Source organism: Vicugna pacos, chromosome 22, assembly GCF_048564905.1.
Source record: "Vicugna pacos chromosome 22, VicPac4, whole genome shotgun sequence".
Classification (NCBI taxonomy): Eukaryota; Metazoa; Chordata; class Mammalia; order Artiodactyla; family Camelidae; genus Vicugna; species Vicugna pacos.
In genome coordinates this window covers 23,349,145-23,376,726 of record NC_133008.1, presented here as the reverse complement: position 1 = coordinate 23,376,726, position 27,582 = coordinate 23,349,145, and the positions used below count along the sequence as shown (strand labels likewise).

Below are 27,582 nucleotides of genomic sequence, written 5' to 3'. Positions count from 1 at the left end.
CACTTTTTTTTAAACTAATTTATAAAAAGTTTAAAGAAAAGGTGCCTTTGGGTCAACTCTCATGCCAAGAGGTGCCTCCCCACTTTCAAAGTCTCAGACATGCCCACCCACAGCGTGGGTTAGACTTAAGTAGTAGAGGCCTTCTCTCCACCAGGCAAGACATGTGTCCAGATCTCACACGAGCAGAAAAGCCAAGTGTGCCAGCCAAGACCACTCTTTTGGGCGTGTTATCACAGCTTGTTCCCTCCTTCCCAGCCAGGGGCATGGTGGGGGGGCCGAGGATAATAGGGTTGGGGCAGAGGAGGCCCCTGCCCGGTGAGGTCATTCCCACTTTCCAGCCCTTGGCCATTTAAGTGAAAATGATGAGCTGAAAAACCACATGCAATAAACAAGAAGGAGCAGCCAACAAAATCTCTTAAAATCTCAGAAATGTTCAATAAACATTTGCAGAACGAGAAAATAAATAACATTGAAAAGGAGCCAGCAGCTCTCTTTTTCCCCTCCTGTTAGTCATGTTCAGGCTGCATGTATCTCCAGATAAGTCACATGTCTTGAAGGCAGGCCGGTCCCAGCTCTCTGAAGGCTCCCAGCAGCTGTGTACTTCACCCTCCCCCAGCGAGTCCCCCACACCCTCGTTGGACAGCTCCTGCCCTCGGAGAGCCCTTCCGGCCTCAATCACTTCTTAATCCTGGCTCCCTTCCCAGACCAGCTGCCCAGGGCCCTGGTTCCTCTCCTCAGCTCACAGGAACTGCTTCACCAGCTGGCCAGGGCCCCCTACCAGCCATGGCATCGAGGGCCAACAGCTGAGAACGTGGGCTCATCCCCAGACAGGTCTGGTGGGCTTGGCGGCCAACGGGAAAACCCAGGGCTTCCAGGGGCTTTTTGGCGGAGGCAGCTCTATCCCAGCCCTGGCTGCCAGACAGACAGTGCCAGCCTGTCCACTCGACAGAAAAACACACGCTGGCCGCCTGCCCCGGGGTGTTTCCAGAAGAGAAATTTAATCTAATTTACATACTTCTAGGTACATTGATAACCAAAATGTGGCCACTGAAAAAAGTTAAAAGGTCAATCAGCTCCCGGTTTCTAGCTGGCCCAGGATTGCAAAATAAAAAGATCCACGTTCCTTATTCTCTACACAAAACGCGTTTTTAAAAAAGTGAAAGTTCTAGGGAGCTATACATAGAAAGCAACAGTGAAAAGAAGGAAGGGGATGGGGGTGGGGGAGGAGAGTCCCACCCCCGCCCCCTCCCAGACCCCGGAGCCCCCGAGGCTCTGGGGGGCCTTGACATGGCAGGAGGCAGCTGTCAGCTCTGAGCTCTTCCCGACAGGGAAGGCCCCTCTTGGGGGGCGGCCAACAAGGATTTCCGTGGCATTGTGGGCTCAGTGGGGTGCTCCCAGGCCCTGGCAGCGGGCCGCATAGGGAGCGTGCCTTCCCCTGAGCAAGCACCGTGGCATGACGTGGTCGTCGTTTGACTCGGGAACTGAAGGGCTGGGGCAGATTCCCGGGTCTCACGAAGTACGTGAGTGCGTGCATGCGTGCGTGCGTGTGTGAAAGGATATTCACAGGGACAGGAGGGGACCTTGGGGCTTTGCAAATGGCCACAGATGGCAAACATAGCCCTGCCTGGCTGCTAGACGTGGGAGAGCGCTGGCCATCCTCCCCTGTGAACAGATCGGCTGCCACCAGAGACCTGGCTGCTGCCCCTGCTGAACCGGGTGGGCAGATGGGTGTGGGCTGAAGGAAGATGCCCTGTGTGTGGCCCCAGAGTCCTCAGGCTAGGGAAAGGGTGGCTAGCTGGCTTCCGGTGCCCCGGCTGTAGTGTGCCCGGCCCCTGAAAGGTGCCGGTTTGAGGTTTTGGCTTGCTCCTTTGGAAACGGAAAAGAAAGAGGGAGGAGAGGGAGGAGGAAGAGGAGAAAGAGGTGGCACGAGAGGGGATCTGGAATGCTTTTGTGTTAGGGTGCCTCTGTCGCCGCTGTCTGTGCCTGCGGGGCCTGAGGCTCCTCAGGCGGAGGGTCCACTTTGGAGAAATTCATCTCTAGGATGTGCCGCTGTAAGTGCCGCACCCACTCCTCCTGGATGGAGAGGGGCCCCTGGAATTCCACCTCACAGAACCTGTGTTGGGGAACAGAGAGAGAGGGGGTGGCCACTGCAGTAAGGAGAGGCAGAAGCATAGCCCTGGCCCCGCCCTGAGCATCAGGCACACCTGCTGCTATTCAGCGTGAACAGAGCAAGCCCAGGGTTTGAGGGAAGGGGACCCAGAAGCTAGATGCTCCCCCATGTACGGCTTCCTCTATCCATCATGGGGTCATGGTAGGGTCCCCTGGAGGCCTCTGACTCTATGCTTAGGGCAGTCTGCTGGCTCAGGTGCTGGGTATAAGCACCTCCACCAGCTAACTTCAGTTATGTGCTCTGAGACGTGAGAGAACACAGAGAAGCAGATCCTACCCCACCAGGCCCCAGGACAGCAGGACAGGAGCCAGGGAAAGGGGCGTTTGGGCACTAACTCCTAACTTCCACCCACCCTACTCATGTACCCAATTCACCAGCTCCCTGCCTTCTCAGCCCCAAGGGAGGCCTCACAGGATAGGGGCCAGAGCCCAAGCTCACGGTTCCAGAGACTTGGGTTTGAATCCTACTTCTGACTTGGCCTGTGTGGCCTGAGGCAGGCACCTCACATCTCAGACTCTCAGTTTCCTGGTCTCTGATATATGCATGAACTTTGGTAAGAATGAACTAAGACCTATTTTTTTCTTAATGAGGCAGGCACGTGCCAAGTGCATACCATACGCCAGGCATAGTTAAAGTGCTTTATAAATATTTAACTCTTTTAATCCTTGTAACAAATCTATTAGGTAGGTCTGTTATCAACCCCATTTTATAGGTGGGAATACTGAGGCATCGGGCAGGAGGTCCTTGCTCGAGGTCACCAAGCTGGTGTCAGAGCTGGCAATTGAACCCAGGTCTTGCTGGCTACAAAGCTCAGGGTCTTGGCCCAAAGCTCTGAGGTGCCACTGTCTGTAAGGAGCCCTTAGCCCAGGTCCAGTCACACCCAAGACAGCCCTTGAGGCTACATCTCTTGCCTCCACCAGCCCCTGTCCTGTTCAGAGGCTCTGGACAGCCAAGCCCTAGGCAGGTGGTCTCCTTCCCTCCCTCCCCTGGGGGCTCCATACCTGCACTTGAGGGTGTAGATGTTGCCAACAAACTTGACAAGTGATGTCTGGGGGGGCCGGGGCACCAGGGAGGGGACAGGCCTGACCCGGGGCGGAGGTTGCCGCACCTCCTCCAGCTTCTGCTGTAGGTCATTGGCCTCCTCACTGCCCCGGGCCGCAGAGGTGTCTGGAGGGCGGGCTTGCCGGCGCTCAAATTCTGTGGTAGGGAAAGGTGAGAGGAACAGGAGATAAGCCAGAGGGCAAGGCCCCTGAGGAAGTTCCTGCCTCAGCAAACAAGGGACAGATGCTGTGGGGAATTTTAAGTCAGGACAGCTGGTGACTGGACACCTCCTGGACATTGGGGACAGGTGGGATGGAGGATGGATGAGTGAATGGGACAGCAGCTGGGAAAGTGGCTTAAGGGCAGATGTGCGGCAGAGAACCCAGGGGGCAGCCGGGTGGGCCCTGGCAGGTGCCTGCTGCCCTCATGACCCTCCTCCACCAGCACTCACTGTTGATGTTCTGCCGCTGGTGCTCTTCAGCCTTCACAGTGCCTGGCGGGCTGGCTGCCAGAGGCCGCTCACCACTGTCAGCTGCCCGGCCAGCCTCGGGCCCTGGCTCACCCCCAGCACTGCGGCCCACCACGGCCAGGCCCCCAGGTGCCAGCCCCAGGGGCGGCCGCTTGTCGCCATCGCGGCCATGGCCGGCACTGCGAAACTTCTTGGTGAAGGGACGGCCGCCCTGGATGTAGCTGCGGTAGGCGCCCACCTTCTGGGGCCGGTGCTTGATCCACTCACTCAGTGTCTCGATGGGTGAGCCGTTCACGCACCACTCGGTCACGCCGAACTGCCGTAGGTGAGCCCGTGCGTGACTGGCCAGGGCCTTGCGGTTTTCGAAGTAAAGGCCACACAGCTCGCAGCAGGCCTCAGTGGCTGCAGGCAGAGGGGGTGCTGCTGAGCCCCAGCCCGTAGGGAGCAAAGGTACCCAGAAGGCGCTGCCCAGGTCGGGAGCCGGTCCCGCCTCCCACTGGGGCCTTGACCCCTGCTGGGGGTTAAGTGTGTGCACGGCATTGCCCAGTCCTACAGGCCCTGGCAGATGCCCTCCCGGGACCCTGCCACCCGCTGCTTACAGGAGTGGGAGGTCTTCTCATGGAGGGTCTTTGCCTTGAAGGGCAGTTCAGTCTGGATGTAGGTCTTGGCCTTGACCTCTGCTGGGAGGAGGCGGTCCTCCTGCAGGGGCCTCTTGGCTGCCACTGAGCTCAAGTAGCCGGTGGCTGAAGGCTTGGCACCAGTGATGGGTGCCAGGCTGAGCTCGCGGGGAACCTGGGCTGGCCCAGCTCCTGGTTTGCCCGGCCGGCCAGCCATTGGCGCCAGTGGCAGGGGGGCCTGCATGGGCCCAGGGGCCACCGTGGGGGGCCCATCCTCAGCCAAGGCAGGAGCCAGGTCTCCGGCTGGTGGTTCCTTCTTGATGAGGCATGGCTTGGACTTCTTCTTGAGGATCTCCCGCAGCGTGTCGATGGGTGAGCCGTTGACAGACCACTCGGTCACGCCCATCTGCCGCAGGTGGGAACGGGCATGGCTCGACAAGCCCTTTCGGTTCTCGAAAAACTCGCCACAGAACTCACAGCGGATGTCACGCACTGGCTCTGCCCGGGATGCTGCAGGGGGTCCGGGGAGGGGAGAAGGAGGCGGTGGCTGTGGCAGGAAGCCTCTAAGCTCAAGGTCAGTGTTAAGTGCCCATCTGTCCCATCTACCCAGCCCCAGACCTGAATGACCTGCTCCTTCATCTGCCTCCAGAGGCCCTTGTGTACATCATACAGCCCTTCTGCTTGTTCTGTCACCTCAAATTCTAGCTAGCTTCATGATGACTCACTGTGACATAGTGAAGTATTGAGGAGCAAGGGCTGCCCAGATCCTGGGCTCAGATGTAAGCTTGGCTGTGACCCCGTGTGATGCTGGGCCATTTCCCCTGAGACTCAGTTTCCTCCTCTGCAAAATGGAGATGAAAACCACCTCCCCATGTTACTGGGGTGGAAGTAGGGGTCCCTAAAGTGGGAGCAGTTCAAAGCATGTGATACAGAGAAGACATGATATGCATATAAGCATTGAGGCAGAGGCCTGGACCATCCTCACCTGCTCAGCACACAGCAGCTCAGCCAGCCTGAGCAGGATGAACACAGAAACAGTTCAGGAGGGAAGTGAGTGACGGGGATGTTACAACTACTGCATACACAGAGCTCTGTGTAAGTGTTAGCTAAGTTCAGAAAACTGTGCAGAGCTGGGACTGTGCTGATCTCCATCTTCCAAAAGAGGAAACTGCCCAAGGTCAGTTTCTAGACTGTGGAGCAGCTGAGACCTTAACTCCAACTTAACTCCAAATATTAAGCACTTAGTGACCACGAATATCAGGAAGACACAGTTCAGACACCCATCACCAGCACCTATACTCCTGCCCATGGCAGACATCACCAATTGATCCCTGCAGTCTTTCTCCCTAGGAATCTGGATGGTAGCCACTACCAATCAAAGATGGCACAGACATAGAATTTTTTTGCTGCTGCCAAATGACACAGTTCTGCCCCACAGGAATGAAGAATCATCAAGAAGCAGCTCAGTTGGGGGTCTACGAAGCAGGAATCCACAGCCAGCCCCCTGTCTACTGGACCTGTGTACCTCCCTTCCGTTTCAACCCTGGGGGCTCTGGGTACCCTTGAGGGGAGTTAAGGGTAAGACCCCTGAGACCTCTTCTCCCTGTCCTGCCCCAGGGTTACACTTACACAGGTTCAGGGGGGTCATGTCTTCCCGAGGTGCCACCCAGGGACCCTCGGATGGGTGTGGCTCCCCATGAAGGGCCCCCGGCAGCATCTCCCGTTTGATCTCCACCCGCATTTGTTCAGGCTTCAGCTTCTTGGGCAGGGAGGGTGAGGAGAGGCCTGAGAACATCTTCCGGGCCGTGGGAGGAGGAGAGGCAGTTGGTGAGTGGCCCAGGGGGCTGCCTGGTGGCGGAGGCAACTTCTTGGCCAGGGGTGAGAGGTGAAGGTCCGCGGGACTGCGGGTTTCCAGCGAGCTGCCAGGACCTCCGCTGCCCACCACCTTGGCCAGGGCTTTGGGACTAGGCCCTGACGGGTTTGGGGGTCCGCCAGGCCGGGACTGGGTCCGTCTCTTGAGGATCTCCCGCAGCGTGTCGATGGGCGAGCCATTGACGTACCACTCGGTCACGCCCATCTGCCGCAGGTGAGAGCGTGCATGGCTCGACAGGCCCTTTCGGTTCTCGAAGAACTCGCCACAGAACTCGCAGCGGATGTCACGTGCTGGCTCTGGGCCCGAGGCTGCAGCAGGAGAAAGGGGCAATTAGGACTGTGGGCACCATTAGCACCGTCACCTGCGGGTCTCCTGGACGGCTATGCGTGGCTAGAAGCATGTCCAGGGGCTGGGGTGGTGGCAAGGGGCAGGTGCAAGTGAGGGAACTGAGAAGTGGGGCAGGGGCCAGACACCTGGCAGGAGCAAAGGGAGGATCCAGAGAGCACGTGGGCCCTCGATTCTGGCAGAGGAGGACAGAACCAAGACTCCACAGCTCTGTGGATCCCGACAAGGATGAGGGCAGGAAGTGGCAGCCCTGCCATCCAGACCAGGGGCAACTCTGGGCACCTTCCACACCAAAAGGCAGCACCCCACCCTTGGCCTTCGTTCTCAGGGCAGATCTGTCAAGGAGGTCAAAGGCCAAGAGAGTAGACCTAGCAGCTGACTGCCAACAGATCTCTGGGCAGAACCGGTCCACTGCTAAGGGCCCCTGTCCACTCCCTGCCCCAGCAGGGAGGGATTAGGGAGGGGGCTGCGACCCCCCCCTGGGAGGGGCACCAGGGCCCGCAGGGAGGAGGGGGCGGCTGAAGCGAGAACCTACAGAGGTTGAGAGGAGACGGCTCCACATCAGAGGCCCAGAAAATGCCAGCGGCTGCGGCGGCTGAGAGGTCCTGCTTCCCCCAGGGGCTGGCCATACCCGCGGCCTTCAGCTTGGCCTTCTTGGCCGGCGGTTGTGGGGGGAGCAAGGAGAGGGCCGCAGAGGCGGGAGGAGGCCGCCCCAGCTGGGCCAGCACGCGGCGCCTGGGTGGGAGGCGGGTCTGGACGCCGTCCCTCCTGATGAGCCCGTGGAGCACGTCTATGGGGGATCCCTTGGCGTCCGGGTCGCTGACGCCCAGATGGCGCAGGTGGGCACGGGCGTGGCTGGACAGGCCCTTGCGGGTCTCAAACCAGGCACCGCACAGCTGGCAGTCCAGCTCTCTGCCCCCGTCACTATCTAAAGCTGCGGAGACAAAACACAGGGGGGCGTTCACGGCCACCACCTTGGCCAGCCCTGAGGGACTGAGGCGGGAGAGCCTGGTGTGATTCTCAGCTGCCCAGGCTGGTTGAGGTCCAAGACTTGCGCCACATTTTTATTTTAAGAGGTTTTGGGAAGCAGGAAGCCCTGTACGCTGCATCTTGGCATCAAGGTGAGTGTAGGGAATTTAAAGATGTGGGGTACAGAGGCAGTGGCTAAATTCCAGTGGAACAATCTGATTCTCCCTGGCCCTCTTCCCAGAGATTCCAGCTACAGGAGATGTGCAGGGTGGGTGAGGGGTGCAAAGCAGGGGCCCACTGGCTGCCAAGCATCATACAGCCAAGGGCACACCTGCTCCGGGCCCTGCTCCTGGGAGCACAGCAGTGGAAGCAGCTTCATTGGAATATGAGGTGCAACTGGGGTGCTCTGCTGGGCAGGGGGCCAGACCCTAGGCTCACCCCCAACTCTAATGCCCCAAAATCTGTGGGAAGGCCTGACTTCCTACGGGATGTCCTAGTTAAATCTGCTCACCATGCCTGGGAGTTTCTTTCCAAACCCTTCTGTACCATTCTCACAGGCAGCCTAGGAGGTATGGCTCCACCCCTGGGCACAGAGGTACCTCTGCACAGGTCGGCCAGGATGTGAAGATGGGGCTAACCATGGGGCCTCCTATCAGGTAGACCACTTCTCTACCTGCAGGATCCAAGATGCCCCACAGGAGCCTTGGTTACCTTCACTGTCCCAACCCGTAGGCCCAGAGAAGGCCAAAAGCTGCTCCTAAGAGGCGAGGATGACCCTGGCAGGCTCAGTAGCCACAGCCAGCCTTCTGGGGGAAGAACAATGAAGTGGAGTGGGAGACAGATGATAATATGCAGCGTGGCCGGCCCAACGGAGATGCAGCACCTTGATCGACACTCTAACCCAGCTGACCCAGGACGCAGGCACTGCGGTCCCCACTGCCCCCACCCTGAGCCCCATAGCCCAAGCTGAATTCAAGCCCCTCCTGGCGCCAGGACCTCCCTCGGCTCCCAGGACCCACACTCACTGAGGTTCAGGGGCCCCTCGTCCTCAGACTGGGGCCACTGTGCCTTTGGGGAGGCCGGCCGGGGGCTCAGGGATAGCTGGGGGCTCTTGTCCTCAGGATTCTTGGGGGTAGGGGAGCCCGCCAGGGCCAGTGATGCCTTCTTGAGGAGTGGGGAGCTGGGCGGGTGGGCAAGGCCCTTGGTTGAGAAGCCAGGAGGAGACTTGATGGCCTTGTTGACAGCAGGGGCATCAAGGGGCTTGGCCAGGGCAAGCAGGCCAGGTCTCGGGGCCCCAGCGACCACTTCCTTCGGTGAGCTGGACTTCTTAGTCAGGCCTGGGGGCAGCCCAAGGGGTGTGTCGGGCAGGCCCTTCTGCTTCACAAGCTCGTAGAGGAGGTCGATGGGAGCGCCGCTGCTCTCCGACTCAGCCACCCCCAGCTGCCGCAGGTGGGAGCGCGCGTGGCTGGACAGGCCCTTGCGTGTCTCGAAGCAGGCACCGCAGACCTCACAGGTGGTCAGGCTCTGGGCTAGAGGGCGAGATGGAGGCCAGGAGAGCCAGCTGTGAGGCCAAGCAGGCTCTGCTCTCCCACTTCTCCTCCCCTGGGGCCCCACCCACTCAGGCTTTCTGCAAGTGTTTTGCTTCCATCAACCCCCTCCTACCCTTAAAATGACCCTAATGAAGGTCATTTTGCAAATAATGTCCAGTTTGCAAATAAGGAAACTGAGCCACAGAATGGGGAAGAGTTGTGCCAAGGGCACACAGCAGGAGGCAGAGCCCTTCTGTGGTCCAGCCAATAGAATGCCTTTCGGAACTCTAGTGTACAAGGGTGTCCTGGCAACAGGTTCACACAGATGCTGATCTGCCAGACACACACTTCAAAGAGCAAGGGCCTAGCCACCCTCTGCAGCTTAACTCATGCCCCAAATGCTAGGTTAGAGGTTCCAGCCAAGGTCTCTATGGAGCCCTGCCTGTGTGCTTCTCTGCCTCCCCACTCCCCAACTTCAATGACCCCAAGGACGTGGGCCAAGTCTGTTTCACATCTCTCACATCCCTAGGGTCCAGCACAGTGCCTGTCACCACTCAGTAATGACCTAAGAATCAATGCACAGACAAGGCAGTTGCATGCAAAAGATCACACAGCTATGGACAGTCAATGTCATCAAATGAACTGGGTCTGGGTGTGAGCTCTTGATGACCATGCCCACTGATTCTCTGGATGCCCCTCCCTTGACCAAGGCTCAAGGCAATGGCATGCCTGGGGCAGCAAAAGCTCAAGAGAGAAGACAGCTGGATGTCTCCTTGGTGCCTTGGGATGCCAAAGTGAAAGCTGTGGCCAATCTAGAGCCCCGTCATTAACCCCCCGGCCCAAGAGCTCCCTGAGTGTGTGGCCAGCCTGACCAGCATCCCTGCCACCTGCACCACTCACCCTTGAGGTCCGGCAGCTCCTGCTTACTGCTATGAGGAACCTCTGTAACCACTTTGCTGCTCAGCCGATTGGCCACCTGCTCCAGGGGCCCAGGGACAGGCAGGCTCTTCTTGGGGAGCGGGGGGGAGCCCAAGTCCATGGCCACCATTGCGTTTTCCTCAGAACCCAGGCCTGTGAGGTTGGGAAGACAGGCTCAGCCCAGGTAAGGTGTGGGCTGTCTACCTCTGCAAGGACTGAGGGCAGGGGCACAGTGGTGGTGGTGGGTGCCTTCTTCCTCATCCTTGGTGCCTGCTCTCACTTTGGGATGCAGCTCACCCCATGAAAGCTGAGGCTCCATCCATAACCCCGAGCACCAATGTGACGCAGGGATGTCGAGGCTGCCAACTGACAGCGGACACTAGGAACAGCTTCCACCTACCAGAACACAGACAGGTCAGGGGACGCAGTGCTAGTCTGAGCCAAGACTCCAATTTTAGCAGATCTCAGAGACAATATCTCTCTGGGCAGAATTTGTGGAAGAGAGCAACTGTCAGTCTTGAGGGGTGAGTAGGTGGCAGTCAGAAGGGGAATTCAGTAAGACAAGGCCAGGGTCAAAGGCCAGAGAGGCAATGCAGAGGCAGGGAGCCCAGGACAGGAAGGAGGCTCCATGGGACTTGTGGGGAATCTCTACCAGACAAGACAGCTGGCGCTGGGGCTGCAGGGATAAGTGGGGACCCCAGGGTGGTCTTATCACAAGCTGAGTCCCACGTTGGGTAATGTAAGAACTAGGAGCCTGGACCAGCAGGGACCTAACTGGAGACAGAAAGAATGGGAATCACAGAACTTTATAGGAAGTTTCTGACGCATCCATCAGATCAGGAAGCTTCTCTGGGTGAAGTGTATATGAAAACAGGGAATCAAAAGTGGGTTTTCATGGTCTAAGTCTTTAGAGAAAGGGGCCTGAGAGGCCTGTTGAGCCCGAGGTTTAGCGTTCGGAGCATGGAGAGAGCTCTGAGGATGAAGGAACTGTGTGTCAGAGGAGCTCAGTGTTATGAGTAGGGGGCCAGGCAGGTCCTTGGCTCAGTTTGAGTCCTACAGAGGCAAGAAGAAGGCAAGCTGAGGTGGGAAGGCACTGGGGCCTGGGACACCGAGGACTTTGGCAAACTATCCGGGTGGAGGGGGCGCGTCTGACAGATGGGGTAGGGACCGTGTCAGAGCTGAAGTGACTTGGAGTGGGTTTCCGCGCGGGAGGGACCGGGACTGTGGCAAGAGACAATCCAGGAGCTCCAAGAGGTTTAGGGGGCATCTGTCAGATGGGGTAAGGGTCTCGTGAGGCGGCGGCGGAGAGTGTTTCTGTTTCCCGGGACCCTGCAAGCCGCGACAGGAGGCCCAGGGTCCCCGCTACTGGAGGGCCTTGGGGGGAGGGGAAGTCCCGGAGACTGGACGGCGGGAGTCGGGGACGGCGGCGGCGGCAGGGGCAGGCGGGATGCCGACTTTGCCCTCCCCGAACCCTCCCCGGCGCGGGCTCTTACCCGGCGCGGGCGCGGGCCCGGGCCCCGGCTCCGGCTCGGCCTTGGGCCCGTCCCGCGGCGGCGGCGGCGGCGGCGGGGGTGGGGGCGGCGGCGGCGGCGCGGGGAGAGCCGCGGGGCCCGGGCTCGGGGGGCTGGGCTGGGGCGCCCCCGCGGGCGCGCGCTCCCGGGCGCCCCCCGCGCGCGGCCCCGCCGCCGCCTTGCTCTCCGCTTTTGTCACTCGGCACTGGGCGGTGGAGGCGGCCATCTTGGCTCCGGCGCACGCGGGGCGGCCGCCCCAGGCGGGAGCAGCCGAACGCCGAGCGCTACCGCCGCCGAGCCCGCTCAGCTCCGCCCCGCCCCTCGGGGCGCGCTCAGGGCGGCCGGCGGAGCGCCGAGCACCGCGAACGAAACCCTTGTCACGGCCCGGCGGGCGGGGAACTCGCGGACGCACACACGCATGCACTGCTCCAAGAAGTCGCCAACTACCGCCCCAGCCTGGGCCTCGGCAGGCAGGGACGCTCTCCCCTCCACCCCTGATATCCCTAAGACGATGATGGGAATCCTCCGGCCACACTCCTCCGCCTTAATAGCTCCTGGAGCCCGATGGGCGGAGCTAGGACCTGCCCCGGGACCCTGTTCAACTCCCTTCCTTGGAAGTCTCCCCTCCGCGTCGGGAATCCTGGAACACATTTGATCCCGAACCACGAGGATCCCCCAACATCATCCCGGTATTCAGCTGTTCCCCGACAGCGCTGTCCCGCAATACTACGGAATTCCCTACAAGGCCAGTACCACATTTCAAGCACAACATGCTTCTCCCTCCCCAACACTAAACCGACTGCCCTCAGCTGTTCCCTGACAGCTGGGTGGGGCCAACATCTGACCGTTGCAGCGCCTCTAACCTGGCACCCGTTCCCTACCGCCCACTTAGGGAGGTGTGGGAGAGGCTTCTAAGGATAGCCATTCAGGGTCGGTGCTGAGACAGCCCTGATCTTCGGCATCCTTCCTCAAGGCAAGGCTTCCAGGATTTTTTTAACCACTCCTTAACGCCCTTGTTCCAGAAGTGTTCACTGAAAAACTGATCATAGCTTCCCCACCAAGGGCAGGGCAAGTGCAGTACCAGGCTGACTCCTTATGCCCCAATGATTTGGCCAGCTCCCTCAGCACTAACTGGGAGCTGGCACACGGGTCTTCTAGTGGCAACAGCTAAGCCAGAGCTGAACCTGGCTGCTGGGTGCATGCTGCCATCCCTGGGTTGCCTGGCCCAGGTGCCAAGTAAAGGGTCTAAGCCTGACATTCAGGCCTCTGCTGGAGTGACACAGAAAGCAGGGGGCAGGGTTGGAGCTACAAACTGCTACCTGTGCCCCCAGCCATCTTCAGAGCAAGCGCCATCTCCTAGACACCAGTGGGGTACCACAAACCTAGCCAAGCGTGTGAGGTGAATGCCCAGGGGACAGCCTTCAGCAGAGGCAAGAAGCCTAAGGTCATGTCCCCCCTCTGCGTCTCCCCAAAGTGTGACTTCAACCAACCACTATCCTCCCTCTGTGCTTCAGTCTCCTCCTCTTCCCTTTGCATACCCTCAAGTGCCCTTCACCGGTAAGGAGGCTTGTGGATAGGTCCAGCAAAGCCCAGAGTACAGATCTAAGTAGGACGGTGCAAACTCTGGGTAGGAGAAACAGAGAAGGAAGCCTCAGCCCCAAGCATCCCTTGGACAATTCCCCCTGTTCAGGCAACTTCTCCATTCCTCAGAGTCCACCGTCTCCTCACTGCTTTGAGTTTTCTACTTTGAGGTTCTGTAAAGTCTCCCACAAAGTCAGGCTTTATAAGGCTGGGTCCTTCACCTTTCCCTCCACAGTGTCCAGCTCCTTCACCAAAATTTTATTTCTTGATTTCCCAAGCCATCCTCCCCTGTAGAGACCACCAAACATGGTGTTCAGAAGTCTAGCTCTGTTGCTCTGTGGCTGTGGCAAAGCAGATGACCCACAGTTTCCTTATCCGTAAAACAGGAACACAACAATCCTTAGCACCATGGAATTGTTTTGAGGTGTAAGTGAGATGAAACCTGAGTACACAGCAAGCACTAACTTATGGGCAGGGTTATCAATGTTGCTGGACAAATTGAAAATCTAGAATGTAGACTCTGGATCTGCACTATCCAATGGGATCACCACTAACCTTGTACTAGCTGTATTTCAAGTGCTCAACAGCCATACGTGGCCAGCGGTGACCCTGCAGGACTGTACTGTTATCTAAAGAACATTTCCATCATCTCAGAAAGTCCCCCCAGAAAGTGCTGCTCTAGATAAAACACATCATTAAGAGCAAGGATTCTGGAGCCTAACTTTCCTGAGCTTTCAAATCCCAACTCGACATGCTTCCGGCTGTATGACCTCAGACATGTTAAACTCTCTGTGCCTCAGTTTCCTAATCTGTAAAATGGGGATAATAACATTATTGTGAGGATGTAAATGAGTCTGTTGTTTGTAAAGTGCTCAGAACAGTATCTGGCTCCTAATAAAAGTTCAATAAGCCTATGTTAAAATCACCATCAGGCAGGGTGAGGAGGAACTAGATCTGAAAGGCACCTTGGCCCAGCCCCGAGTAAAACAGAAATGACCCCTAAGTGGCAGGACAGTTGTCAGCCTACTTTGTAAAGTGACTTGAAACACTTGCAGGAAAGCAGAGTGGTTGCCCGCCCCCCACTCCTCCATCCCTCTGGGCCCCTGGAAAGAGTCAGGGCTCCAGCCTGGCCTGCCCCTTCTCCCCTTACCATCTCCGTAGGCTGGCCCAGGGTCCTCAGCCCAGGTGGGTGGGAAGGGCACTGGAAGAGGTAAGCGGGGCCGGCGGGAGGTCAGGAAGCCACTGGGCGGCATCCCGGGCTCACGGCACAGGGGGCTGGGGGGCCGCTCAGTGGCTGAGGTGGCCAGCAGCTCTTGCAGGATGTTGATGGGTGAGACAGTGAGCTCCCAGTTGGTGATACCAAAATCCCGCAGGTGGGCCCGGGCATGGCTGGAGAGGCCGGCCCGAGTGTCAAAGCCAGCCCCGCAGAAGTCACAGCGCATCAGGCTGAAGGTGCCCGGGTCGAAGTTAGCCACTGTGGAGAGAGAGGACATGGACTGCCTGGGTGAGGGGTGACTCTCCAGCCCCAGCTCTCCCTGTTCCTGGGGCTGCTCACCCTCAGCACATCACACAGCCAGTGCTGTTCCTTACCTGGATGCCTCCCTTGCCCTTGGCCTGCGTCAGCTCACTCCAAGAAGCCTTCTCTGTCTGACCTTCCAGTTTTCTCCCCTCACACAGTTCAAAGCGTCAGGGACCCCATCCTCAGAAATACCTCTCCAGTGTGGATTTGCAATTATCTGGGTGACTGTTTGGTGAATACGTTTCTTTTGTCTAGAGCTCATGTCTATTTTTGCTCACGATCACCCCAGTGTTATAAATTAAATCTTTGCTGAATGAAGAAAAGGACAAACAGATGAGATGCCTTCCTCTGGGAGTCTGCTGAGACCACCCCCTCTTCCCCAGGCAGAGTCAGGGACCTTCTCTCGGCTTCCCCAGATCCCTGGTTCCCCGAGCTTTCCCCATCACAGCCCTGGTTACTTAACATTGTAATTCCCTCATTTTGTGGCTGTCTGCCCCTCTGCCCATTCCCCACAGTGTACACATACACACGCTCTCAACACCATACCAGCACTTCCCCAAGTGGGCTCCATGTCTGCTAGCCTCAGAACCACCCAGGGCACTTGTGTTGGAAACAGACCTCTGGAATCAGAACCTTGGTGCTGGGAATCTACATACCTCACAGGGGTTCTGAAGCTGGCCAGGGCCCCACCACCTCTGCTCCTGGGCTGTGTACCCCAGGAGAGTAGGAACGGCTGTTCTGCTCTCTGTTGTCTTCCCAAGTGCTCAGAACAGAGGGGACCTCGCTCAGTAAATATTTGTTGAAGGAAGGAATCAATGAAATTCCCTGCTTGGGGCTGACTCCTCTGCCCACACTCCTTCCTCCAGCTGTTGGAAGGGCCAGGGCATTGGGGTGTCCCCACACCTCCTCCGATGCAGTGGCTTTTGCCGCAGCTCCCAGACTTTCTGGGAGGAGAGGCCCTAATTTCACCCTGCTTGGCACTACAGGAAGATTCAGAGTGGGGGCTGGCTGGTTCAGAACTCAGCTGCCCAGCTGTGCATCTCCCGGGCCTCAGAGGGAGATGGGTGCCAGAGCGAAGCTGCCCTACCTTTTTTCTTCTTCTTCTGGAAGGAGAACCTGCGCTCGATGGCTTTCACCTCCTCGGCGGAGATGAAGTGCCGCACATTGTAGCTGACGCCCACGCGGTTCAGGTGGCCTCGCACATGGTTGGCCAAGCCGATGCCATTGTGGAAGCGATCGGGGCAGTAGGGGCATTTCCGCTCCTCATGCTTCAGTGCTACGGCTGGGTCCCCATCCAGGAATGGGTCCAGCCCCAGAGGGCCACCCAGCGGTGTGTCCAGGAGCAGGAAGTCCAGGGGGTGGGCACCCCCCAGCCCCAGCTCCTCGGGCTGCAGCCTTGGGGGGGCCCTGGCTGCCGCAGCCATGACCTGCGGGCTGAGCTTCGCCACCAGCACGACAGGCACCATCCCACAGAGCTGCTGCTGCTGCGCCCATGAGGCCTCAGCTGTCTGCAGGGCTTCTCGGAATGTCTGCTTCAACTCCAGGGCTGACTGTGGGATGAGGCCGGGGGTGGCTGGCAGTGGAAAGACCCGACTTTCGGGGGAAAAGTCCACTTCTGAGGCTAGAGGTATGTCCTCCTCCTCATCCTCTTCGCTCCAAGGGTGCCTCTGGTCCCCTGGTTGTGCTGGGAGCCCCTGCAGGTAGATGGCACTCTTGCTTCTCCTGGGCTGTAAGGAGTAGGGGGCAGATGCTAGTGGCGAGGGAAAGGCTGACCTCCCCAGGGGCCTCTGGCCTGAGCTGTGTGGGAGTGGCTTTGACAGTGGGAAATCCCTCATGCCCAGCTGCTGGCAGCCTGGGCCAAAGGCCAGGCTGGGGTCGTATCCAGCAGGATTCCCCCGCCACGTGGGGGCCAAGAGCGGCTCAGCTTTGCCAAAGTAGTCCTCGGTGGCATCAGGGAAGCGGGTGAAAGCATCCTGGCTGGTGCCCGGCCTGCTGGCAGGGTCCTCCTCGAAATCCTCACCATCCTCCTCCCAGTGGGGATGGGCATGCACGAGCCGCATGTGCTCCCTGAGCAGGCTCTCACTGGGTGCGGGGAAGCCACAGAAAACGCAGGCACTGAGGCCCGAGGAGTCTCTGTAGGGCTGATAGGTGAGGGAGGCAGCATTGGGGCCTGGGCTGCCAGCCCTGCTGCTGCCCCCAAAGGGCTCCTTGGCAGCCTGGCGCTGAGGCTCGCGCACGTGCAGCTTGGCATGCTGCACGAAGGCCTTGGAGGAACTGGTGCCAAAGATGCACTTGGGGCACTGCAGCCGTGCCTCCCGGCCCTCGTCGCCTGGGACCTGCTTCAGCTTCTGGATCTCCTCGATAATCTTCTCCCGGGAGGCCTGGTGTAGCTGCCGGTGCTGCTCAAGGGCACCAGGGTCAGCGAAGGCCCAGCCACACTCGCCACAGGCCAGCGGGGCCAAATCAGCTGGGGGCTCCTGGCCCGGGGCTCGGCGGTGCTGGCTCATATGCTCCAGAAGGTGCTCCTTCTGCTTGAAGTAGATGCTGCATTCAATGCATGGGAACACGGCTGGCTCCTCGTCCTCATCCTCGTCTGGGCTGGCCATCCCCTCAGCCACCTCCTCCAGCAGCTCACACAGATAGGGCCTTGTCCGGACAGGGGGCAGCAGTGGCTGCAGCCGCTCCACAGACGCCTCTGAGTTCACTGTCCAGGTCTGCGTGGCCACCTCTGAGGCCGACCTGGGCAGGCTCCACTCGGTAGGCTGGGCCAGCCCCTCCAGGTCTACCAGGTGCTCTCTGGTGCCCACCACTGGCACATCCAATGTCTTCGTGGTATCTTCCACTGGCATGAGCACCGTCCTGAAGGAGGTGAGGGGTGGCGGCTGGGGTGGCAGGTCCAGGTGCAGCCCTGCGTCCTGGAGTGGGGCCTGCTCGTCTGCGTCTTGGAGCCAGTCGAACCTGGGGCGGCCCCGGGGGACCTTCTCCAAGAGCTTCGATTCACCCTGGTGGTACAAGAACCTTCTAGAGCCCTCGAGCTCAGTGTGGGGCTTCACAGTTCTTATAATAACCGAGTCCTCGAACCTCTGCTCAGATGGGATGCCCTCCCTGGCCTCTTGAACCAGAGGGTGCTCCCAGGGCCCCCGGCCATCGGGGGGGCCAGGGAAGTGGCCCAGGAGATGGGGTGGTGAGGAGCCCGGCTGGAAGTCCAGGCTGCCTCCATCCCAGCAGCTGCAAGGAAGTGCCAATGGGGACAGGTTAGCCATGGCCTCAGTTTCCTTTCCTCGGGCAGGGGAGGGGGTCCCAGGCAGTCTGAGCCAGGCTCCAGAGACCCAGCCCAAGGGCACCACATTAGATGGACTGAGAGTGTGGGGATGTGGGTGGGAGGTCGGGGGAGTCCATGTGGGCCCTTCCAGAGTAATTGGGTCAAAAACTAGATTCAGCTCCCAGGATGCACCTGTGTGTGTAGTCTAGCCTTGCTGCATTGTGGGAGAGTGTGTAGAGACCACAGCAGGGGTCACAAGTAGCGTTCCCAAGTCTGGTGGCACAGTCAACTCTCATCTGTCCCCTGGGAGGGTCCAAGGCTCTGACCTGTGCTCCAGGCTGCTTTCCTGTCTTGGACCTCCCCAAATTGAGGTGATTTAGTTCACTTAGTTTCATCTTCCCAGCAAATCTGCTGAAACTGCCGCATAAACAACTCAAGGGAATGTACCTTTCTCCCAGCATCTCCCCACTAGGAAGGGCAGAGTCAGGAGAGGTGCAAAGTCCCTGTTCAGCCTGTGGCCCCAGTGACCCTGACCTGCTTTAGGGGTGAGGGGAGGCGAGGCAACCTCACTGAGCCTCAGTTTTTCAATCCTAAAAATGGGGATGAGTCCCAAGAACCAGGAGTTTTCGTGCCCTCCTGCGATGACTAAGGAGCTTCCTCATACCCATAATCAAAGACAAGTTAATACACTGCAGGTGCTTATTTAAATGATCGCAACCTCGACCCTTCAAACGGGGGCCTTGATCCAGTGAAGGGTAGGGTAAATATGACACAATTCAGTGCTGGGAAATGCTTCACTTGGCCTGATGCCTGGCTCCCAGTAAGCCCGTGACCAGTGTGGGTTCTTATTATGACTGTTCTTGATCAATCTCCCTCATTTTCAAGTTCTTGCCTCCATGAGGGGCGATGGATCATGCCCATGGAACAGATGTGGAAAGGGGTTCCACTGAGAGGCCAAGTGGAAATCACGGGGTTACCTCTCTTAGCTCCATCAGTGATGTGCAATACTAACAGACCATTCCCCCAGGGCTATGGCAAAGATTCAGTGGGGTAAACTTGTGCTGAGATTCTTGTTAATAGCAAGTGTTAAATAACTGAGAGCTGTTAATAATCCCAATATGGATGTTATTACATATTATCACCTGCCAAGCCATTTAATAAAAGGTTGCTGCCACCAGCACTGTTGTTGATTCCTGCTCCAGCTCAGCATCCCTTGAGTTCCTCAGGACAAGATTGTGAGATGCATCTTAGGAACTCCATTTTACAGATGAGGAAACTGAGACTCAGAGAGGCTGAACAGTATTCTAAGGGTCACCTGGCAGAGACAGGACTCCAAGGGTCCAACCTCTGGGTTCCTGGCCCCTGGCCCCGCTCCTGGCAGGGATAATGAGAGTTGACTGTCTGTGTTCATCCCAGTCCTCCCTCCACCCCCTGCAAACGCCCAGGGGCTTGCCTGCAGGGAGCCACCTCCTCCTGCCTGGCCTCCTGATTCCCACCTGTCCCCTTCTCACTCCTGGGGGCTTCTCTTGGGCCTAGGCATGTCCTGCTTGCCCCCCTGCCCTCCCTGAGGTCAGGGCCAGCGTGGCACTCACCAGCTGCTGATCCGATGGGTGGCGGAGGTGGCACGGGGGAGGGCTTCGCTGAGGCCGGGATGGGGTTGCCCATCTGCAACAGAGAGGGGAGACCCTGAGGGGCTGGGGCCCTTCACAGCACCCCAACTCTGGGAGCCCTACCGGGCTCCTTGGAAGGGCCCGGCTGGCTCCCCCCACCTCTCCCCTGAGAGGCCTTTGGCCTCTGTGCTCCTGAGCCCTGAAAGGGGTTTCTTTGGAGGAATCCCCTTTAGCTTTCTTAGGGGACTACCAGGGCTTTCTGCCTTCAACCCTCCTCTCTTTGCTCCCACCTGGCAGCCAGGATGATTTTTTAAAAAGTCACATCCTGGTAAAAACTCACCTGGCTTCTTATCATACCTACAATAAAAACCAGATTCCCAACCACCACCTACCAGGCCCTGCAAGGTCAAACCTCTGCAGGTCTTTCCAGCCTCACTTCCCTCTCCTCCTTGCCTCTCACTCACTCTGCCCAGACTCCTTGTGAAGTCTCAAGCCCACCTAACTCTTTCTGGCCTCAGGGCCTTTGCACTGGCTATTCCCACTGCCTGAGAACCCTTCCCTGGCTACCTGCTAAATTGAGCCCCTAGGATTTGGATTTTCTGTCTCATTACCCACTCCCTTCTTTCCTTCCTTCTTTCCTCTCTTTCTTTCTCTTTCTTCTTTTTCTTTCTTTCTTTCTTCTTTTTCTTTCTTTCCTTCCTTTCTTTTTTCCTTAACACTCTGAAATTGCCCATGTTCCCTGCCAGCACATAAGCCCTCTGGGGCCTCATTCACTGAAGCATCTCCTCGTCTGGCACATGGCAGGTGTTCAACCAATGCCTGCCAGATGAAGGGTGAGGGGCCCTTTAGCCTGAGCTGTGGAGGGCCCATCCCTGTCTTCCAGACCCCCTTCCAGGCCTCCAATCTAGAATAACATCCCCTCCTAGGAATCCTCACACAGATAGAGCCAACTCTCCATTATCCGCCTGTGGAGCCAACGCCTGGAGCGACCACAGGAATCCTGGCCTGCACCTCCTCTGCCTGCTGCACCCGCCTGACTCAGGCGAGCATGCCAATCGGGGCACAGGCCAATTGCCTGGGCCAAGGTTAACATACTGGGGGAACTTGTGCCCCATCCAGAGCCCAACAGATGCAATTGCTGGATTAGCTTCAATTTGAGGATGGTCCAGAAAGAGGGCTAGTGCTGGGGTGAGGTCTTTTTCAAATCCCTTAATGTCCAGTTGGCTCAGGAAATTAAGAGCTGACTGTCAGGGACCAAAGAACTCAGAGCTGGTGAGAATGGGGGGTGAGGGGGGTCCATAAAAATGTGATCACTGCCAAGGGTCTTTCTTCTGAGCCTGAGAGAAGGGTTGTGACTGTCGTGTGGCCTCTCGAATTGAGTGTGGTGATAGTGGGGGGACAGAAGTTTGCATCATTTAGAACAGTTTTTCAACCTTGGTGCTACTCACATTTGGGGCTGAATCATTCTCTACAGTGGGGGGCATCCAGTGCCTTGTAGGATGTTCAACAGCATCCCGGGCCTCCACCCACCAGATGCCAGTAGCTAACACCCTGCCCCACCCCGTCCGCTGTCCCTGCAATCATGACAACCAAAAATGTCTCCAGACATTGCCAAAGTGTCCATTGGGGCAGAATCATCTCCATTTGAGAAGTCTTAGGGTATACTGATGGGGAGGAATGCCAGGTCAGGTGTGTGCTTGGATGCAAGGGCCGGTGTCAGGGTGGGAGGATGGAGTGGACTGAGTATTGGACAGGGTGTGAGGGTTGGGAAAGCAAGGCCTGGACCAGGTAAGGGAGCGAGACTCCAAGAAATGGGTCTCTGGAGAACACAAGAATCACAGACGTGAGCTTCTTGGGAGAGGGCAGCCAGTTCACTGGCAACAAGCCCCAGCACAGCCTAGAGGCGCGAGTCTGAGGGTCTGGGTGTCCTGATTCTGAGATTCTGGGACCCCAAGCTCCTGAGATTCCGAGTGTCCCAGATTCGATGATTCTGCGATTGCTGTTGTCTAAGAATTCCGCGAGCCAGGGGGCCGTATTGGCCTCTTTGTTTGAGCGGCTCCAGCGAGGCTCCTATTTTTAGTGGCAGCGACTTTGGAGGAAGCAGGCCAAGCAGGGCCCTGCATCCGAGACACTTGGGGGCTGGGGGCTCTTCCAGGGGCCTCCTCAGCCTGTAGGGTCCAGAAGTTCCTATGCGTCAGACAAGGTGCCTTGGATGGAGCCCTTGGCAGTGGCTGTGCCAGGTGGCCCTCATTGACTCCTGCCATTTGGGGTCCACAGAAGGTTTGAAAATGAGAGACGGAAAATGAGAAGGGTGTCCATGAGCAGCTTGAACCCCAAGCCAGGTGGCTTGGCAGAGTAGCCAAGAACCTAGACACAGGAGCCAGAGAGATCCGAGTTCAAGGCCAAGCAGGAATCCAAAGGGCATGCCTTCCCCGCTCTAAGCCTGTCTCTTCCTCCGTATAATGGGAACAGCCACTGCCCCACGTTCGTGGGGCCAGCAACAGGTGCCAAGGAAGATCACACAGTAAATGCTCAATCCAGAGAGTCGGCGGTGGGGGGAAAGAAGGGAGGTGGGAGTGCCACCAGGGGTAGGGGGTGGGTAGGGGTTCAGGGCTGGCTCAGAGATGTCCCAGGCTGGAAGCTGGAGGCTTGACAGAGAACCTCAGGCCCACTCACTCCATGCTCTGATTTCCTTCTCAGCTTGGGGCCCCATGAGGGCAGAAATGATGCATTGTTCATCCCCTAGCCCTCTGGTCCCAATGCGAGGCATGCATCAGACTTTTCATCAATGCACGGGGACCGTCTCAGCCCCCAAGCTTTGAGTGCATACAGGAGGCCAACCAGAGAGGACAAACCCTTGGGCAGGGGGCTGCAGGGAGGCTGTGGGGACTCCAGGCCAACCGCTATGATGGAGGACAGAGGAGTCAGTGGATGCATCCAAGTCTAGATGGAGGAATTCGGAGGTAGCCCCTCCAGGGGTGCCCTTGGGGGGCCCCAAGGGCTAGGTGGGGATGAGAGAGGGCCCAGGCTTCGGGCGGAACAGCAGCCCCAGAGGCTGTGCCTATTTATAGGCATCACAAGACTCCTAGGGCAGGTGCCTGCTTCGGGGAAGGCGGGTGGAACAGGCCAAGAGGGCAGCGGGGGAGACACTGTGTCCAAAGCCCAGGCCCTCCTTCAACTTCCAGGCTGTGACCCTATGCCAAGTCAAGCCACTCTCACTCCATGCCCCCATTGCTCAGGGATGTCATTAAGGGTGGGTCTGGCCCCTCTTGGCAGCCATTCCCTTCCTCCCCAGACACATGTACTGGACCCTGGCTGATTCCCCAGGGGGAGTGAGGATATACCTACCCACCTACCTACCTTCTCCCTCTCTCCAGACCTGGGGCTTCTGCCAGGTAGAGTAGAGTGGCCAATGCCTCAGGACCAGATCCAGAGAGGGCCCCAGGACCCAGAGCCTGTTCCCCAGGGCTCCCACAAAGTCAAGGTCCTGGGCCTGTCCTGGCCAGCCACATGGCCTGGAACATGGTCCTGCCAATCTCTGGGCCTTGGTTACTAACAGTTTGGAGAAGAGGATTGCTAAGATTCTCTGAGCGCTGATATTCTGCCCTCAAGGGTCTCACCCTGCCATCCCCAAGCATGACACTTTCAGGTGCCACCAGTCACCTCCACATCATTGCATGTGCGGAGCCCCTGCCTAGATGCCCCCTGCCCTTTTTGCTTGACTCACTGTTCCTCATCCGGAACTCCTGTATGTCTCCTGGCCTGGGCTTCCCCCATGGAAGTTCCAGCAACCACCTAATGGGTGGTCTGTCTTTCTGACCCCAGATGGTGGGGTCCAGTGAGTGCGGGGATGGTATGCTTGGTCACTGGCAGCACACCAGTGCCCTGCCTGGAGGATGTGCTCTGTAAATATCTGAGCATCACCAGCATTGCTAAGGGTGAGCTGGGGCAGGTGAAGGATACTTTGACACAGGGTGGTGGTTAAGGACAATGGCTATCAAGCCAGGTTACTGCCTAGCTGTGGGCCCTTGGACAACTTACTTAACCCTTTTGGGTCTGAGTTTCCCCATCTCTAACCCAGGATAATAATAATCGGTTCTTTTGAGAATGACAAAGATGATCACATAAAAGGCTTGGTGTGTAGGAAACCCCTGACAAGGTGCTTGGAAGTTCCTGGAAACCAAGGCCTTTAGAGCAGTTTGGGTAGATAAAGGGAGCCATGTAGTACATCATCCTGTACTGCACCCACCACTCTCCAGGTAAGCCAGGTTCCTCCTCACCACAGGGCCTTTGCACCTGCTATTCCCGCCAGCGGGCTTGCCCTTCCCACCATTCATTCCACACTCCACTCAAATTCCACCCCCTCAGGGAGGATTTCCCGGGTCCCCCAGGCACAATCCTGGCACTCTGTTTAATACCTTCACAGCATTTGTCACTTCCTGCCCATAGGTTATTAATGTAGTTGCTTATTGTCTGTCTCCCCTACTAGAATGTCAGGTCCCTGAGGGCAAGGACTTTCACTGTTTTTGTTTACAGCTGAATCCCCAGCGCCTAGAATAGAGCGTGGCACACGGTAGTTACTGAGTAGTTTATAACAAATGTTAAGGTGGGGACAATGTGAAGGGCTGGCTGTCATCCCTGACTACCCAGCCACTAGAGGGCACAAGTGGTTCTGGCCCATGTCTCAGGAGCAGGACTCACCAAGACAGTGCAGCAAGAGGGAGCTGGGATAGTAGACTGATGGGAATGGGGCATGCCTGGGGAACAAGTGGGCTCAGGGAAGGGAGCTCGGGGTGCTAAGCTGGGCACCTGGACCCAATTAGGATGCTCAGAGAAGGAAGTCAGGTAGACCTGAGTCAAGTCCCAGTTCTTTGCCACCCACTGGGGGGCCTTGGTCAGCTCAATGTCCCCCTGAACCTGTCTTCACCACTGTAAAATGAGAAAGTAAGAGGAATGCAAAGACAAAACTCTGGGCCCAGACCAGAATCAGAATTCCAACTCAGCCCCTGCTGGGCTGGGTGGCTTGGCCCTCCCAGAGCCTCAGGGACCTAGCTGGATGCTCCCCCAGGGTCACAGGGCCCGCCTTCTTACCGGAAATGCCACCTCTGCCATCCAGAATGTCTTGAGGGCCCTCCTTGGTGACAGGCAGGTAATGGGTAGAACGGAAGATGCAACCTTCCCCCTCAGCAACCTCAGCCCCACCTTCAATGTCCTCCCTTGGTGCTGGACCAGGCAGTCTCTCGGGGCCTCGAGGACGATCTGGGGCGGCCAGGCCGCCGGCCAGGGGCCCATCCATAGATGCTCTCTGCTTGGCTCCACTCAGTTGCTGGCCTGGCTCAGCGAGGCATTATAAGTCTAGGGGCAGAGAGACAGGTGCTTAGGGGAGGTAGGAAAGGGGCTCTGCCTCAGTTTCTCCTTCGTTGAAGCCCCAGTCCTCACCCTTGTGGTTCAGTGCCTCAGTTTACCTCCCAGCCCAAGTGAGTAAGTATATGGTGCTAAGGCCCTATCCTCACACATTGTATCCCAACGGCCCCTAACTTCAGCATGCCTCAGTCTCCTCATCAGTAAATCCTCTCTTTACACAGATCCTGTGCTGCCTCAGTTTACCACATTTTACAAGCACACGCAGCCACCTTGTTTTCTTGCAGCATTGATTCTATCACTTCTCCTAGATGCCTCCATTCATCCATACACTGCTGCACTTTCCCCAGTTGTGCCCTCACTTCCATGCACATGCATATCCGGTGCGCATGCCTCAGCACGAATCCCGGCCACTACTACACTCTGATCCTATACTCGGTCTCAAGTCCCCCCATCATTACCCCTGCACTTTTCTCTCTTCAGTTGCCAATATCAGTTACCCCTGCACTTTTCTCACACTCCAACCCTCTCCCCACACACAACCTTAGGGTTCTCCAGCACTAATCCCTTCCCCCTCATACACAGCCTCAACTGACCCCAGCACATTAACCCCTCCGCTTCACCCCAACATTACCCCTCATGCATACTCAACCCATCCCACCCTCCCAAGATCTCTCTACTCTGCGGGCAAAAGGGAAGGATGGGGCTCCTGGTCCAGAAATGAGGACCCTGGGGAGGCTGTGGGGGTGGGGGCTGTCTTCTCCACCTATAAATACCTTCAAGGTAACGCAGAAAGTGAAGGGCAGGAATGAGGCGCCCTCCCCAGGGAGACGGTGGGGAGGCCGAGCCCAGGCAACCGGGGCGGGGCCGGGGCTCCAGGCCTGGCTGCAGGCGCTGCCCTCGGGGGCCTGGGGGCTCCCAGGGGGCCCTTCTGTGGACTGGCCGTTGTGGTGGGGGTCTCTGCCTAGGCCCCGAGGAAGCACCTGCATGTGTCCACCGGGTGGGCACTGCCCGCGGTGAACGGGCGGGACCGCAACTTCGGAGCACTTTGGCAGCGTGGGGAGGGGGGCTCCCTCCTAGACGCCCCCCGGGGGTCGCAGGGGTGGTAGCGGCGCCGCGCCAGGGCACCTCTTGGGGCGCCAGGGTCCAGAAGATGCGCCCTCAGCCCGTGCACCTCGGGGCGGGAGACCCCGCGGGACGCGCCGAGGCAGGGGGGACACCTGCCCCAAGACCCCCGCTCCTCCCCCACAACCTGTGCGGCCCCGCCCCCGACCAGGCCCCGCCCCTGCAGGCCCCGCCCCCGCCCCCCGCCCCGGGGGGTCCCGCCTGGCCCGGCCCGGCCCGGGCCTCCCCCTCCCCGCGCCGGCTCCGCCCCGCCCGCGAGCTCCCCAGGCCGGGCCGGGCCTCACCGGGGAGGCGGCGCCGCCGGCTGGGCGCCGGGGCTCGGAGCTCCTCTCTTTGGTGCGGCCGTCGCTACCGCTACTGCCCTTGCCGCTCCCGGTGCCGGTGCCGCGGCCTCCGCAGCCGCCGCCGCCTCCACCGCTCGGGGGACATTGTCCCTTTAAATCGCTCCCCCCGCCGCCCCGCCCCCCCGGCGCGCCGCCGTGACCTCAGCGCGACAGCCCCGCCGCGCCGCCATGATGGGGAGGTCCGGGGAGCCACCCCCCCCACCCCCCACCCCCCAGCGCCGCCCCAGTGGGGGGGCAGCAAGTAGGCGCGCCGCCATGTTGGAAGTGGCCTGGCAGGTCACCCTTAAAGGGCCCGCGCTGCCTGAGAGTCCCGGGAGAGGCTCTGTTACCATGACAACACTCTTGTCCTCCTGCCCCCAGTGACTCTTCATCACCTTACTGGTGTTTCCCATGCTAAACCCGCTGGTAGCACCAGAAAAGTGGGGAAGGGACAGAGAAGTTCCTCCAGGGTCATTTACAGGTCATTGTGAGGACTCCAGTCGGCCAGTCCTTAGCCTTCAGTCCCCTGCCCCGAGTCAGCTACTTTCCAACCACAAGCTCATTCCCTCCTTCCCTATCATCCACATTGGACTTTAGTACCTCTCTGCCCCTAGAGCTGCCCTAGGTCCCCAGTGCTAAGCCCCTCATCTCCACCCAAACCCCAGTATCAGTCTTCAGGACTACCCAATAATGCACACATTAATAGGCCTGCCACTTCTCCCACCCACCACCCATCCACATATCTAACCACCCATCCATCTCCCCACCCACTCCCCACCCATTCATTCCCTACACTCACTGGCTCCATCACTTATCTACCCATCCAGTCAACTAACCACCTATCCATCCATCCATCCATCCATCCATCCATCCAAATATCCACTCAAACCAACAGTCCACCTCCCATCTACCTACTTATCCATCCACTATCCAAGTAAATACCTACTTATCCATACAACCAAGCAAGCATCCACCCATCTCTACATATATCCTTTCACCCAGTCATGCAGACACCCATCTACCAATTGCATGTTTGTTTGTCTCCTCCGCTAGAGTGTAAGTTACATGAGGACAAGAGTCTCTGTCTGTCTAGTTCATTATTGTTTCCCCACTGCTCAGCTCAACAGACTCAGGAGACCTGAGTACAAATGTGCATACAGTTTGTATAACCGCTTACTCAATTAATTCAAACATTTATTTTCTATTACGATCCAGGCCTTTTCTAGGCAGACATGCCCATCCCAGCTAGCTACCTACTCAACTACTCACCTACCAGGACAAACATCTTGCAAATGCTAGCCTATTCACCTGCCTATTGTCCTATCCACCCAACCCCTCACTCATCAACCCACCCATGAT

At 58.2% G+C, this 27,582-nt stretch overlaps 1 protein-coding gene across 9 annotated transcripts; it reads right to left on the bottom strand.

The window, feature by feature from the left end:
- Positions 1-396: 396 nt before the first annotated feature.
- On the bottom strand, positions 397-26,343 carry WIZ (WIZ zinc finger). Of its 9 annotated transcripts, XM_072947478.1 has the most exons (13): positions 26,185-26,343; positions 24,506-24,769; positions 19,397-19,469; positions 15,630-17,770; positions 14,174-14,497; positions 9,914-10,084; positions 8,510-9,013; positions 7,051-7,449; positions 5,927-6,478; positions 4,280-4,807; positions 3,663-4,082; positions 3,172-3,367; positions 397-2,113 (listed from the first exon to the last, which is right to left on the bottom strand). In XM_072947478.1, exons 2-13 carry the CDS (start codon positions 24,708-24,710, stop codon positions 1,954-1,956), a joined length of 5,673 nt encoding a protein of 1,890 aa, XP_072803579.1. In that variant the 5' UTR covers positions 24,711-24,769; positions 26,185-26,343; the 3' UTR covers positions 397-1,953. The 9 variants fall into 9 exon arrangements, with proteins under 9 accessions (XP_072803579.1, XP_072803581.1, XP_072803580.1 ...); XM_072947480.1 differs by lacking the exon at positions 7,051-7,449 and having other exon boundaries at positions 26,185-26,338; XM_072947479.1 differs by lacking the exon at positions 9,914-10,084 and having other exon boundaries at positions 26,185-26,338.
- Positions 26,344-27,582: the final 1,239 nt, after the last annotated feature.

Bases quoted from the DNA above. Each gene is read 5' to 3' on its own strand.
- WIZ (XM_072947478.1), bottom strand. From the start codon at position 24,710: ATGGATGGGCCCCTGGCCGGCGGCCTGGCCGCCCCAGATCGTCCTCGA. The intron at 10,085-14,173 runs GTAAGGGGAGAA...CCAACCTCACAG, and splicing joins TGGGCCAGCCTACGGAGATG to GCCTGGGTTCTGAGGAAAAC. The intron at 2,114-3,171 runs GTATGGAGCCCC...TCCCCAACACAG, and splicing joins ATCTACACCCTCAAGTGCAG to GTTCTGTGAGGTGGAATTCC.